The 15,803-nt window shown below is 34.7% G+C and overlaps 1 protein-coding gene across 1 annotated transcript; it reads right to left on the reverse strand.

The window, feature by feature from the left end:
* Positions 1 to 7,729: 7,729 nt before the first annotated feature.
* LOC121209360 (importin subunit alpha-like) lies at positions 7,730 to 12,402 on the reverse strand. The gene is made up of 11 exons (XM_041079947.1): positions 11,719 to 12,402; positions 10,324 to 11,404; positions 10,173 to 10,229; positions 9,835 to 9,922; positions 9,658 to 9,752; positions 9,358 to 9,531; positions 9,004 to 9,167; positions 8,814 to 8,892; positions 8,473 to 8,601; positions 8,268 to 8,395; positions 7,730 to 8,169 (listed from the first exon to the last, which is right to left on the reverse strand). The coding sequence occupies exons 2-11, from the start codon at positions 10,333 to 10,335 to the stop codon at positions 8,007 to 8,009; spliced, it is 1,089 nt and encodes a 362-aa protein (XP_040935881.1). The 5' UTR covers positions 10,336 to 11,404; positions 11,719 to 12,402; the 3' UTR covers positions 7,730 to 8,006.
* Between the last annotated feature and the right edge of the window lie 3,401 nt (positions 12,403 to 15,803).

Below are 15,803 nucleotides of genomic sequence, written 5' to 3' on the forward strand. Positions count from 1 at the left end.
TTCTGATTAGTCACCATAATAGGTTTTTTTTTTGGTTAATTCTCATTAGTGGCTGGTATCTAATTTACAGAATAACTCGAAGGTGATTCTAGAAGGATTTTTTTGGTTCTGTCTTTTTAGCTTGCTTGTATGGCATATTTGGAAGAACATAAATCTCTTATAGTTGGGAAAATTAGTACACTTTAACTCATAAGGACATTTAGATTAGTCACCATGAGGCTAGTTCTAGACAGCTTTTGACAAATAATTGGGCCTTTTTAAATACTGATGCTGTGGTTAAATTGGACTCGAGAATTGGAGCCGCTAGAGGAGTGTTGCGAAATGGGAATAGAGATGGATTCTCGGGTATACTCAACATTTGGGAAAGTGTTTAGTTTTTTTATGTTGAATTATGGGGCATTTAGGATGGTCTGATCCTCCATTAAAGACAGGGTAGTTGTTCAACCTGATAGCATGCAGGTGGTCAAAGCTATCCAAGAAAGTTCATTGGTAGGCTCAAATTCTCCTCTGATCAGGCAGATTCAATAGATTTAGCAGTAGGAAAATCATTGAGAAAATAATAGGAAGATTGCATTGTCATAGAGAAAATATTAAAGTTGCGGATTGCATTGTCAAATTGGCTCTCAATAGGAAGATTTGCAGGTTTTTGATAATCCATCTAAGGGTCATAAAAGTTTTAGTTTCTAACATATTAGAGGACGATGATGGCCAAGTTAATCTAGTATAATTTATTTTGTATTGCCTTTCATAAAAAAATATAAATGATTCTTCAAATTGACATTGAAGGAAGGTAATTAGCATATCATAATGAAATCATTAAAAACATCAAGAGATAAAATAGTTTTAACCTTGTTATGCAATGAATGTGAAATTTCAAGTTTATGCCAATGAATTTTGAGAGTATATTCAGTAAATACGCTAGAATTGTACCCAACAAGTTATCATTCGGACAAGTGTTGCACATGACTGAGGCTAATTAAAACTTATATGAATTCATTGGTTGGTATTTTCAATCACCCATTTCTTTGAATTTTGTGTTTTTGATCCAATAAATGCTTTGTTTCCTAAGATATTTGAACTCTTTGCAAGCTAATATCAAAGGCAAAATGGATGCTTTTGTATCTGCTTATAATAGATGAAAATGGTTCTCTATAAAAGAAGTTGTCAATGAATGTTTTGATGGGAATTTGTTTGAGTATATTTCCAAAATGAATAAATCTGATAAGAATAAGGTTCACTAGGTGTATGTTTGGGCCCTTTTAGAGTTTTAAAGCAAGTAAGCCAAAGGGCTTACAAACCAGAGTTAGCGGCAATACTTAAGGTTAACTTGATGTTCAATGTGGGTGTGCTGAAGCCTATTTGTGAAGATCAAAGGGATCCTAATCGAGACAAGTCACAATGGGGCACAGGAAGAGCGATGGGCTCTTGCAAACGAGATCTACAAAGGAGAGAAACAATTCAAGTTAAACGATGATAGAGACATAAGCCGAGGCAAAGGTTACGAGGGAAGAGACTACTCGATAGAAAGGCTAGTTGAGAAACGACTAAGGCATTGAGATAGTTCCAAGACGAGTCAAACTAGTTTCATGCTGAGGTCGGGACGAGGGTATCACGAGAATGGGTGGGGGAGAATGTAACAACCCGTTTTTAGTGAAATTAGAATAGTGGTTTCAAGACCACAAATCTACTGACAAAATATTTAATTTATTATTATTTTATTTTCTACAGCATGATAGTAGTACCGGATAAAAATTTTGTTAAGAAAATTTGCCATTTGCATGCTCAATTCGATAAAAAAGACTAAATTGCATAAAATGCAAAACTTGAGTTCTATTAGTTAAAGGTATCAGATGACTAAGGAATTAAATGGTTGAGGGTCTTATGTTGCAATTAGCCCATATAAATTGCTAGTGGACTTTCATGGCCATTTAAAATGAAATTATAGATGTTAATTAATAACGCTAAAGTTGTAATTTAATCATTAAAAGATAATAAAATATAGAAAAAAGGAAAAATATTGCATGTTCATCTTTTCAATTGAAAATTGAAATAGAAGAAGCCATGGAAGCTTGAAACTTTCGGCCATCACTATTTTGCTTGTATATGAGTAGCTTTTGTCCCGTTTTTAATGATTTCTATGTTTTTACAATTGTTGTAGCTTAATCTAGCTAGCCCGGGGACTAATTTGCAAAATCGTTAAAAGTATAGGGTTTTACCATGAATGTGTATGTTTTGTTTGTGATGTTTGATGGAAGAACATAAAAGGTTGTTGTTAGTTACACAACTTTTATTAAGTGATTTTTGGTGAAATTGTCAAATAATGATTAAATTGAAAAATAAAAATTATACATGGAGGAAATTGTGAAATAAATGAAATTTAGGGCTTGCTAGGGACCTATATGAAATTTGACTATAGTGGGTTAAGGATGAATTGCATGAATTTTCATTTTATGAGTTAGGGACTAAATTGAAAAGAAATTAAAAGTATAAGAGAAAATTTTAATTTTTCTAAAATATGAATTTCGATTAAATTGAATAAAATAATTTTTGAATTAAGCTGAATTTATTCGTTTAGATCAAGACAAACCTCGTACGACTTTAGATCGGGGTAAAGATAAAGTTTTAGAATAATCGTCTCCGTATCTACGATTAATCGTCAAGGTAAGTTCGTGTAATTTTATCAAATTTATATGTTTTAAATTGAATTATACATGTATTGTGAATTGTCATGTTTATATACCGATTGCATATCCAACGATATCACATCAATTGCCAAGCCCTATTTGAACCTTAGGAATTTTTAGGATACAAATGACATGTCATTAGGGTTTACATGATTTGGGTGCTAGTCTTGAACGTCCTACCGATGGCTGAGGTCTGACATGTATTGCGGATACTCCACAGCTCGTGTGAGCAGCATCATGTAGCTACGTTCTGACCCACAACTCATGTGAGCAGGCCCATTTTCACAGCTTGTGTGAGCATTCTGATTCATAGTTTGTGTGAGCATTCTGATTCACAGCTCGTGTGAGCATACATGTACAGGAATTGACAGATTATAGTTATATGATTTAGCACACTATGTGTGAGCTATCCCGGGTATCCAATGGTATTCTAAATGGTTCAACAGGCATCATCTGAAAGAAAATGGTAAGAGTTCGATACGAACTAAAACATAAACACATGTGAATTACATTCAATTGGATACATGGTATAATGAAAGTCGAGATGGAAGATATATGCATATGATACATGTTTAAATGTTGTGATCATCCATGATTAAATTGTTTATATTATATGCTTATATGACTAACATGTTTGGTGTAAATGCTTAGGCTTTGGCCAAGTTGTGGTTAGATTATGCCATGTTAAACTTAATTACTTATGTAGTGAAATGGTAAGTTAAGTTTTACATTATACAAACTTATTAAGCATTTATGCTTACTTTGTGTTATTTTTCATGTTTTATAATGAATCGAAAGCTCATTCAGGTTGGAAGTTTGCCGGAGTTATATCACACTATCCATTGGGCTATATCAGTGCTTTTAGTGTTTCAAGTTTTGGTTATAATGACATGTATAGGTATTTTGGTTATTGAAGTAGCCATTTGTTTTGGCTTGTGTTTATGACATTTTGGGTGATAAAATGGATTTAGTTTTGGCATGTATATATTTGGCCTTAAAGGGATTGATATATTGGCTTATTATGTTTGAATGATTGAAGATGAAATGGTAGTTTAAGATGTATGTTATAAATGGTCTTGTGATATGTTTATATATGGTGGTTTTTACTTTTGTTATAAATGACATATATGACTATTAATTCTAGATAGTGAATGGTACATTTGGTACTTTTTGGTGTGAAATTGATAGGTAAACCAAATGGTATGTTTTGGCATAAACTTAGCTAAAGGTTAGTTGAACATTTGGCCAAATTGTGCATATAATTGTACATGTTTAGGTGTTGAGATTGAGGTGCCCTTTGGGCATATTGGTTGTAAGCTTATATACCTTAAATTGGTAGCTTGATGATGCATGTTTTTAGTGCAATTTTAAGACTTGTTTATATGTAGAAATTTGATTGTAGGTATGTGCTTAATGGGTGAGAAAAATGGCTTGGAAAAGGCCTATTTTTCGTCCACACGGGCAGAGACACAGGCGTGTGTCTCAGTCGTATGTGACTAGAACGATTGAAATATGCAAGTGTACACAATCGCAACAAGTAATAAAGTGACAAGTAAATGTAGAGTTATCGTACCCACAGGGAATGTGAAAAGAATTATTTATGAATGCAATTAAAAACACATTGGTGAAGAAAAATATTTTGATTTGAGGAGGTGATTAAAAACTCATATTTTTAACTAAGTAAAATAAATAAAAAGAAAATCAAAGTTCCAATGTACGATTTCAAAAGATGATTTTAATCAAGATGACATAATTGTGCTAGATTAATTACATTTCTTAACTTAGAATTATTAAACCCATGTTTATGTTGTTACAAATAAATTCATGACAACTCGGTAATTTGCTAACTTATGAACATACTTACCTACCAAAATCCATTTATCTCTTGACTATATCTCTATGTCAATTCAACCGATTAAACAGATTTTAATAAACAAATGTGTTAATGCACATACATACTTATGAAATTAAAATAATATCTTGTACCTATCTCTATGCCAATTCAAACAATTAATTCAATCTTATAAGCACATAAAATATTACTTTTAGTAACAATGTATTTCTACCTTGAAACAGTTTAATCACAATAATCTTGCAAGTTATGCAAGGCAAATGTATTGTTAGATACCGTTGCTAATTCAACCCTCAGCTACCTTAGATGATTAAACATGCACTGATTAAGTATCGTGTCAATTAATTACAATTTTAATCCGTTTAAATAATTAATTCTTTAGTTACCTTACAATTGTAATGCAAGAATAACTTAGTCATGGTTTTACTTAATCAAACATCTTACCGAGGCCTATAACAGTACAAACACAATTTTAATAAATTAAGTAAACGAAATGCAATCAACCTAACACGAATTAAATTTAAGTCATATCAATTAAATTAAATATTTCAACATCACAAATATTCATAGACATGTTCATCATAACAAAAACAAAAATTAAAAGGATAAGGAACAAGAATCAAATACGGTGTTTCTCTGTGGCTTGGCCGGTTTGCTCCACTCTTCCTTCTCCGCTTGTTCTTGTTGAATCGAGGCTGATACGAACACTTTAATGCTGCTCCAAATGGTGGATGAATGACTCTTTTTCAAGAGGTGAAATCAGCAAGAGAATAAAGAAAAATGGATAGGAGATGAAGAGAGAAAATTAAGAGAGAAGAGGAGATGAGAAAGTTGAGGTGTGCTTGAAGTGAGCAGCCAAGGGGGATATTTATAGGTTGAGAAGGCTGCTAAAAATCGCCAAAATCAGCAGCCAAAGACTCCCCCCATGGCTGGCCACACATGTGGCATAATAGGGGCAAATCTTGAAAGGCATGAATAGTGGGAGAGTTTGAATGCAAATTGAAGGAGTCTTCAAGGGCCATTTTGCAAGCCAAATAATCAGCCAAACAAGCTGATTGGGTCAGCATGTGGGACGGTTTTGGACTGCCCAATGCTCGGTTGGATCGGTTTTCTCGGTCCAGCTCAACTGGGTCACTTTTCATAATTAATTAATAATAATTTATTTAACCCAAATTAAATTAGATTAAAATTAAAATTAATTATATTATGAATTAATATACATAATTTGGACCGTCTTAGACTGAAAATTTATTTTGCCTCGATGCTTTAAAAATCGCTTCTCGGTTTTGTACTTCTAACAGTGTCTGCCGAGCCAATTTTCGCCATTTGTGCAAATCTGTCGAAAATAATCAAAATTAATCAAATATTATTATAAAATTAATTAAAATTCAACATGTTCATAATTTAAGTACAATTTAATTATTTCATAATAATTATATATTTTTCGACAAGAATTTTATCAAAACTGCATGAATTTGAGTTAAAAAGGGCATGAAAAATTGTGTATGTTTTCGTGTTTCTAGTGACACAAGGCAAGGTGACATAGCCGTGTGTCCCCTGTAGCTTTCAAAGGGTTGCAAGTCAGGCTGTTACATGACCTAGCACACGGCCTGACACACGGGCGTGTGAGGTCATTTCAAAAGGTACACGGCCTGGCACACAGGTGTGTGGCTTGGCCGTGTGACCCAAGTTAGTGAGTTACATGGGCACGGGCTGGGACACGACCGTGTGTACCAACTTCGAATGCCCACACGGCCTGAGACACCAGTGTGTCTCTCAGCCGTGTGAGTCACATGGCCGTGTGACCCCCTACAGTTTTAAAAATTTTCTTTGTTTTCTGAAAAATTCTATAAGTTTTCGATTTATTCCTGACTTGTTTCTAATGTGGTTTTAGGGCCTCGAGGGCTCGTATAAGGAACAATATGTATGTTATTGATTGACTTTGCTATGATTGATGTTGTGATGTTAAATGTTTAAAGTTTTTTGATAGTTTTGAAGTGTAATTTTTGGTAATGCTCCGTAACCCTATTCTAGTGATGGATACGAGTTAGGGGTGTTAAAGAGAATGTCACAGGCCACGGATCAAAGCCTGTGACAAATGCACACAAACCGTCCCATGAAGGTTAACTAATCGAATGAGGCTTATTTAATCCACTTGAACTGGCCCAATTCGTGGAACAAATGGAGAAGCTCATCTCTTGAAACCTTGGTGGCTCAGTGGAACACTCCATTAAAACTAGAGTTACTAGGGTAAATATTTTATAATCCTAATGGATAAGACTATATAGAGTTTAAATTTGACTCTCACCTCTTAGATAGGCACTAATCTCAGTCTTTAATGTAATTCAATTTGTATCATTAGATTTGTAGGAGCTCAAATATAAATAGAACCCTCCCCTTCATTTGTAATCACTTCATCCTTTGTATTTCATTCAAAGTAAGTGAATACTTTTGAGAGCATTTACTCAAATACTTGGTGTGCTATTATTTTCTTGTGGCTTTTCTATTCGATTCAAGTCCCTTTGTCTTTCCGACTTACTTCAGCTTTATTTCGACATCTTAGAGAAATTCCTTTGTAAATTCTCATTTTTGAGAGTTTGGTTAAATTAGGAAGATTTGAAGCAATGAAATGGCCTAAAGCCGCGTAGTTTGCCAAACTAAAGTTCTAGTCTTGTGACACATGCATGCAACATAAGATAATACATGATTTTAATAAAAAAATATTACAAAAATTAAATATGTAAATTAAATTTTATGTAATTATCCATAACAATTGTTTGATTCAAGTTCAAAAAATATTATGTTAAAAAAGATTTTTGAAAGTAGTTTTGAATGAATTTACAATCTTTTTGAAAACAATTATCAAATAACGGAAAATGTTTTACAAGAATCATCCAAACACAATACACACACAAACATATATATATATATATACATTCATAAAATAAGTTCAATTTGTAGAAATAATTTACCGTAAGTTATTTTTCATGAAACAAATACCCCTTTTATTGTGTTGTCATTACACTTTAATTTATTTTGTTATATTTATTTACATTTTGAATTTAAATTTTTAAATTTATATTAACATAATGTAATAAAAGTATATTGTTTTTTTTATAAAAGATACTAAATTTATCTTACTCTATAACGATTTGATAATATACAATCTACACTTATAAGTAAAACTTGGAAATGGAAAGAAATATCTTAATATCATTTATTGCCAAATTTAAAGAATTCCACACAACAAATATAATCACATGGTCCTTATCAATCTTTCAAATTTAAGTAGCACAAAGATTAAATTAGTCTTGATTAATAATATCTTGAGATCTTCATTGAATCCCGTGGAAGAAACATAGAGCTCACCAATATGTCTCAACAACTTTCACAGCCTTTTCATAAATGTTGGTGTTGTCATGAGACCGTAAATTCTCAATCTTCTCTCGACCCTTTGCATCATCAATCATTTATGCATAGAGATTCGCTCCTTCAGTAGTGCCCATATTTTTATCAACTTCTCCTACCTTGAGAATGTTTTCAAGCCCTTTTAAGCAAACTGTAACAACTTTTGGATCGGGGCAGTTGAGAAGATCACACAACGGCTTGATGCAACCTTGACTTACAAGGAACCTGTAATATGTGACATGCCCAGTTGAGCCAATTTATCATGCATACTCTGTCAAGACATGATTCCCTTGAAAAATAATATAGGAAACCATTTTTCGTACCTGATCTGATCATGAGTCCCACCAGATGTAGCATTTGAGATTGCGCATATAGCTTGTTTCTTAATATCAAATTCAACATTTTGAAGCAAATAAACTAGAGGAGCAATAATATTAGCTTCAATTACAGCCTGTAAAATTCATACCATTACATATCGTTTCATTATAAAAATCAACGCAGATAAAACCTTAGGTTCGAAATTGATACCTGTATCTGCTCTTTATTTCCTGCTGTGATATTTGAGATTGTCCAACAAGCAACTATCTTGATTCTCTTTTCATAATCATTTTTCAAAAGGTTTAAAAGGCATGGCAATACCTGATGACTAATGGCACACTGTGTAGCAAAAAAGTTTGCCCATAAATGAGAAAACAGATCATCTTTAACAACTAAACCCAAACAATCTTTAGTCTAATCAAAGGGGGTATAAATGTGGTTTTAGTGAGAAAATTAGTTAGTAAAAGAAAAAGATATGATAAATGGAAAAAGATACATATTTTAGTAATATCATTTAAAAAGAAAAGCAAACCAAACAGAGTGCCTAATACCTGAGTTTGCACATCATCTCCAGTAACAATATGTCCAATTGTAAGAAGAGCATAAGTTATCACTGAAGGAGATGGGTGCCTGTGAAAGCCCAAAATTTTACAATTTTGGTAATAAAAAAAAACCCAAACAAAATAGCTTGGAAATAGAATGACTTCTAAAGTCAAGCAACAAAAAAATAGTCTAACTCACATCAAAAGTTTCACCAGACGCCCACATACATCTGCTTCAATAACAGCTTGAATTTTTTCATTTGTGCCATCAAAAAGATGTGAGAGTGCCCAACATGCATGAGTCAACACTTGTTCATCATTTGAATGAATAAGACGGGCTAATGTAGAGAGTACAAGCTTAGCCTGAACAGTAAATGAAAGATAAATAGTAAGACAAAAATCAATTTAATGTTGTTTGACTGATGATTTGTTTAAGTGTTTGTGGTTTGCTTTGTTTTAGTTTAGACTTGTAAATTGTTACAAGGAAAAAAACATTCTACATGAAAAAAAATTGTTAAACCAACAATAGCTCCCGAGGGACTTAGGATCAAACCTGATCAAATGGAGGCTTACAAAACACTGGCAGTGTCCGTGTAACAATTTTGAGCATAAAAAGCTCAGCATGCTCATTCAACAAAGCCAAAAAAGGAAGCAAAGCACCATGGCCAATGACAAGATCACGACATCTAAGAGAATCATCAGCAATATTTGCCAATGCCCAAACAGCCTGAATTTTGAAAAAAGAAAAAAAGAAGAATACATAATATTATAAAATATTATATATAAGCTTTTGCTGAGTAAAACTTAATTGATCTCACTTCTTAATTATAATAATTTCATTTTATATGCATACCTCCTCACAAATAGAATCACTTGGGGAACCAAGTAACTCAACAAAGCGAGGAACCACTCCAGCTTGAATCACTTCCTCAATAGGTGCTCTACATTCTGTGATAAATTGCAAAAGATATCACTATTTGAACTTTATATCACTATTTAAATAAATTTTATTACAAAATAAATTTCTCACTACTTGAAAGCAGTTTCATAAACCGAGTGATTGCTTGAAGCTGCAAACTACTATCATCAGACCAGACACTGGCAACCAAATTTTCCAGCTGTTGTCGAGTGGAACATGATAAGAACACAAGCAGAACCAATCAACATATCATGCAAATAATTCAATGTCTTGCCAACAAATAAACTGAATCCAAACACAAATATAGAAGTACTATTTTGGCGACTTAATCAACTAAAAATATTGCATGTTTACAAGAACAAACTTACGAGAACCAATAAACTAAATTGCTAATGTGAAAATGTTATTGTCTTAACATTGTATGTTTACAATAAAAATTGAAAATTGACCTTTTTTCGCAAATGCTGTTCGTGATTGTTCTTCCTAATCTCTATGTTATCCTCTACCTAACAGTAAGAGCATATATCATGTTAGAGATCTATTAGAGAAAAAATTTATTGGATCTTTATATTTAAAAAGTTAAGTATGTAATTGACTTACTTCAGCCAGCATGCATTCTATGTGAGCAATTGTTTGACCATTACATTCTTCACAATAATATATATCATCATTTGGATTTCTTTCTTCCTCACAAAAATCACAATAATACTTTCCAGAATCATCTTCAATAAAAGAATCTTTTAAGACTAAAGGATGAATATGATATTTGGATTTCACAATATCTGGTATGGGAACACATTTCAAATGAAAATTGGTATCACACTTTAGACAACGATAAAAGGGATTTCCTTCACAACTTCCATCACATACTTCACAATCAAAATTTATCCCCTCTTTTAAATCAAAGAGTGGTTTATGATTTCTCCCAAAATAATAAAGACCATTCAGGTGAAACCGTCGCCTTAAGGAATTAGCACATATAGCATGGAGGTTAAAGTCACAATGTTCACAGCTATATGCAATTTCACCCGGCGTTAAGGTCAAAGTGCAAGCATAACACCATTGAAGTGAGGTTATTAGGGAGCAGACGACTAACCAACATGTGATTTAGATGAAATGGGACTTGAATCTTTTGTGGCAACCTAAGGCAAGATTCATGTAGTTTATACTGGCAGCATCTCTCAGGGCAAAAATAGGCTGGACCTAAGATTTGCAATTTACAAATGCTGCATTTTGTTTTATATACAGGGTCATTAAAATTGACAAGGAAAAGCTTATGGGGGTGGGTGAAATGGTGCAACTCAGTTACTCTACCCATCTTTTTTTCTTCTAAAACCCCAATTTTATGAGTTGTTGAAGCTGCACATTTCATATCAAGCTTGAAATTACACTGCTCGCAAATGTATATGAAGCCATGAAAAATGTCTCTACACTCATCACATGCAATGAAGTTAAAACCCCAAACATTTGAAGTATAGAGGTTAAGAGGATGGCTAGAATGAATAGGGTGTTGTATTTCATATGACAATTTAGCACATTTTTCATGTAGGTAGAGACCAGGACATGTCTTGCAGAAGTAGCTTGAACCATTAAGTACCAGACGACAACCCATGCAATAATTTTCTCCTTTTAACTCTTCAGTTACTTCATACATCTGGTGACGATGGATGATAGGTCGAACCTTGGTATTTACAAATAAATAAAAAGAAAAGAAATCAGAGAATGAGCAAACTCATTTCTTAATTAAGAAATATATAAAAAGTTGGGTTAAGTTTTTCAAGTGTTTGGTTATTGGTTGTATGGTGCTTTTCTACATGTAGCATGGCATCTTGATGCCTTTTTCTTATTAATAAAATCATCAATTTTTACTGAGAAAAAATATTGTAACATATCAATCTCATTATTGATAACAAGAGTGTTGACTTTAAATCAAGTGGTAAACTTTGGGTAGTTTGTCTAAAAGTTTGTTAATATATTCATAATACAGATGCAAACCAGAGTGCGGATGACATTAGTCCCTTCATTCTGCTCCATTTCATCCACAAACAAAGCTTTGTTTTCCATGGGGGGAGGTGACGAGGATGGGACCTTTCCTGATGCAACTTTATCCTATAAATCAAACAAATATTAATATTAATATTTATGTTGGAACAATGGCAGTAGCAAAGAAAGCAAAAACGATTGAAAGAAAAACAAAAGAAAAGAACTCAGCAAGAAAAATTGTAACTGAGATGTCATCATAATTTTCATTCAAACTTTGAATATATGATGGTTACAAAAGTATTTGACAGCTACCTACTAATTTAACTGCTCTTACTTACCAATATAGCAACTTGTATACAAAAGAAAGCTGGCATACCAGCTATTACATCAGTCAATCTTTCCTACTAACTTAGCTAACTCATTACAAAGATTTAGACTAAGTTCCATAGGAACAAATATTCAAAAAGTAATTTTATAACTGAACCAACTCCATTTCTTTGCTACAAAACAGTATAGCAGCTCAAATTGTACAATTTGCTGCTGTTGGTCTATTGACCAATTTGTTGCTGCTGGTTCTTTGTTGCAATGCAGGCCACGGCTTCAACACTCCTCCTTGGTCTGTATGCAACAAACACCAATCCTTTCCTTCAAAGCATTAAATCGGTTGGCTCCCAATGGTTTAGTTAAAATGTCAGCTAGCTGATTTTCTGAGCTGCAATGAATTAAGCTAACCTCCCTAGATTGCTCAGCTTCTCTAACAAAATGAAATTTGATTTTGAAGTGCTTAGTCTTACCATGGAAGACTGGATTCTTGGCTATGGCCACAGCTGATTGATTATCCACTCTAATCTCAGTAGGCTGAACTTGACTTTCATTCAAATCATTCAAGATCTTCCTAAGCCAAATGGCTTGGTTCACAGCTGCTGCAGCTGAGATATATTCAGCCTCTGCTGTAGATTGTGCAACAGTTTGTTGCTTCTTCGAACTCCAGCTGAAAACACTCGAGCCTAAGGTGAAAAAATAACCTGAAGTGCTCCTCATGTCATCAACTGACCCTGCCCAATCGCTATCAGAATAGCCTACGAGTTTCAGCTCCCTTGCCCTCCAAAACTTCACACCAGTATCAATGGTTCCTTTGACATACCTCAACACTCTTTTTGCTGCCTTCAGATGTGCCACATTACTGCAGTGCATAAATCTTGAAAGTAGACTAACAGCATAGACAATGTCTGGTCTAGTTGCTGTTAAATAAAGCAAACAACCAATTAAGCTTCTATAAGCCTTCTCATCTACTCGATCATGTTCACTGGCACTTGACAATTTTTCTCCCAATGCAACTGGTGTAGTGACTGATTTGCATTTCAACATGCAAAATTTTTCAAGCACCTTGGAAGCAAATGTTTGCTGACTTATGAAAATGCCATCACTTCCTTGTTTTATCTCCATGCCAAGAAAGTAGGTCATAAGACCAAGGTCAGTCATCTCAAAGACATGTTGCATCTGTTTCTTGAAGTCTTCAATAAGTTCATCTTTGCAGCCAATAACCAACAGATCATCAACATACAAGGAAACAATTAACAAGGTTTCCTTCTGATCCTTCTTAACATAGAGTGTAGGCTCACTGATACTCTTTGTGAACCCGAGCCTTGCTAAGTAGCCATCAATCCTCTCATACCAGGCCCTTGGAGCCTGTTTTAGACCGTACAAAGCCTTTTTCAGCTTGTAGACCTTCTGTTCTTCACCAGTGACCATAAAACCCTCAGGTTGCTCAATGAATATTTCTTCATTAAGAAAGCCATTTAGAAAGGCTGACTTAACATCCAGATGATGCACCTTCCAATGCTTTTGAGCTGCCAAAGCTAGCAGCAATCTGATAGTATCCAACCTTGCAACAGGTGCAAAGGTTTCAGAAAAATCAACCCCTTGCTGCTGACTATAACCTTTAACAACCAGTCTGGCCTTATGTCTATTAAGAGAGCCATCTGCATTGTTCTTAATTCTATAGACCCACTTTACACCTATAATTTTTCTGTTTTCAGGTCTGTTTACAAGCTCCCATGTATCATTTTTCTGAATCATTTTAAATTCAGCTTCCATAGCATCCTGCCAGCATTTTTCTTTTGCAGCTTCTTCAAAACATGAAGGCTCTACTATAGTTACTGTACATCTCTCATAGATGTCAATTAATGTCCTGGTGCCTCGAACAGGTTGATCATCATAGCCATTTTCAATTACTTCATCATTTTCAGCTTGCTGCAGATCAACATCAATCTCTTCTTCATCTGGCAAATTTGCTTCAATTCCATCCCATTTCCAGCTACTTGCTTCACTGAATTTCACATCTCTGCTCACTACAACCTTCTTGGTCAGTGGATCAAAGACTCTGTATCCTTTCTTCACATTGCTGTACCCAACAAACACCCCAGGCATGGACCTCTTGTCCAACTTGGTTCTTCTCTCCTCAGGTACCAACACATAACATAGACAACCAAATACCTTCAAATGAGAGACAGATGGTTTCTGTGCAAACCAGGCTTCAAAGGGAGTTTTTCCTTTGACTGCATTAGTTGGCAACCTATTCAACAGGTAAATAGCTGTATTCACAGCTTCAGCCCAAAAAACATTAGGCATATTAACCTCAAATAACAAACACCTAGCCATATCAAGGACTGTTCTGTTTTTCCTTTCACAAACACCATTTTGCTGTGGTGTGTACACAGTAGTCAATTGGTGTTGAATTCCAGCATCATCACACAATTTTTGAAACTTCTGAGATACATACTCAGAACCATTGTCAGACCTCAAACATTTTAGTTTGCAATTTGCTTGGTTTTCAACCAAGGCTTTAAATTTGCAGAAAGAGTCATAAACATCTGACTTATGCTTCAAAAAATTTACCCAACAGAACCTTGAATAATCATCAATGAAGAGTACAAAGTACCTGCTGCCATTTAAGGAGGTAGTCTTCATTGGTCCACAGATGTCTGTATGAACAAGCTGAAGCTTCCCTTGTGCTCTCCATGCCTTGTTGACTGGAAAGGGTAATCTGGTTTGTTTGCCAAACTGACAGACCTCACATACAGCATCCTTTGGCTCAATTTTGGACATATCACTGACCAAATCCATTTTGTGCAGCATGCTCAGTGAATTATAGTTCACATGCCCCATCCTCCTGTGCCACAAGTCTGTCTCATCAGACTGAGATGCGTATGCTTTGGCTTGCAGTTGATTCACATCCACAATGAAGGTTCTGTCTTGCATAGCCACTGTAGTCAACACTTCACCAGCAGCATTTTTGATCAAACAGTTTTTGCCTTCAAAAATCAGAGAGTAACCCTTCTCCAATAGCTGGCCAACACTTAGCAAATTTTGGTCAATGTCAGGTACATAGAGAACCTCAGAAATGGTTTTAATACCTGACTTGGTGCTTATCAAGGCCTTGCCTTTCCCTTTTGCCTCCAGTAGCTCACCATTGCCAATTCTAACTTTGGACTTGAAAGTGGTGTCAAGCTCCTTAAATATACTCTTCTCAGAAGCCATATGGTGGGTACATCCACTGTCAATCAACCATATTTTACTAACTTTGCTCGAGCTTGCAAAGCATGATGCTGAAAAAACATGCTCTTCAGGTGATTCAACCTCTTCTGCAGCTTGAGCTTGGTTTTGAAATTGTGGTTGTGGTTTTGGCTTGCTCTTACAGACCTTTTCGATGTGGCCAAATTGCTTGCAGGCTCTACATTGAATGTCTGGTCTGTACCAGCAGTATTTCTCGAGATGAGTAGTCTTCTTGCAATGGACACAAGGAGGGAACTTCCTTTTGACAGGTTCTTTCTTCTTCTTCTCAGTCCAAGGCTTCTTGCCTTTGGCATTTAAGTTTGCACTTGAGCTTTCTCTGCTTCTAGCCTGAAAAGCTCCTTCATAGTGGTCCTCCTGCCTATTTGCCCTTCTCTGCTCTTGAGCATAGAGAGCATTTATAAGCTCTGTCAAAGGTATTGTTGACAAGTCCCTTGAATCTTCCAGAGAAGAAATTTTTGCTTCATACTTCTCTGGCAAGGTTGTTATGACCTTCTCAACCACTCTTTGGTCACTGAATTCTT

The sequence above is a fragment of the Gossypium hirsutum genome, chromosome A11 (assembly GCF_007990345.1).
Source record: "Gossypium hirsutum isolate 1008001.06 chromosome A11, Gossypium_hirsutum_v2.1, whole genome shotgun sequence".
Classification (NCBI taxonomy): domain Eukaryota; kingdom Viridiplantae; phylum Streptophyta; class Magnoliopsida; order Malvales; family Malvaceae; genus Gossypium; species Gossypium hirsutum.

What these genes read in the sequence shown, in the direction of transcription:
- LOC121209360 (XM_041079947.1), bottom strand. An exon ending in GTAAGCCTCCATTTGATCAG is followed by an intron (nt 9,168 to 9,357) that starts GTTTGATCCTAA and finishes TTTACTGTTCAG; the next exon opens with GCTAAGCTTGTACTCTCTAC. An exon ending in CGTCTGGTGAAACTTTTGAT is followed by an intron (nt 8,893 to 9,003) that starts GTGAGTTAGACT and finishes GGGCTTTCACAG; the next exon opens with GCACCCATCTCCTTCAGTGA.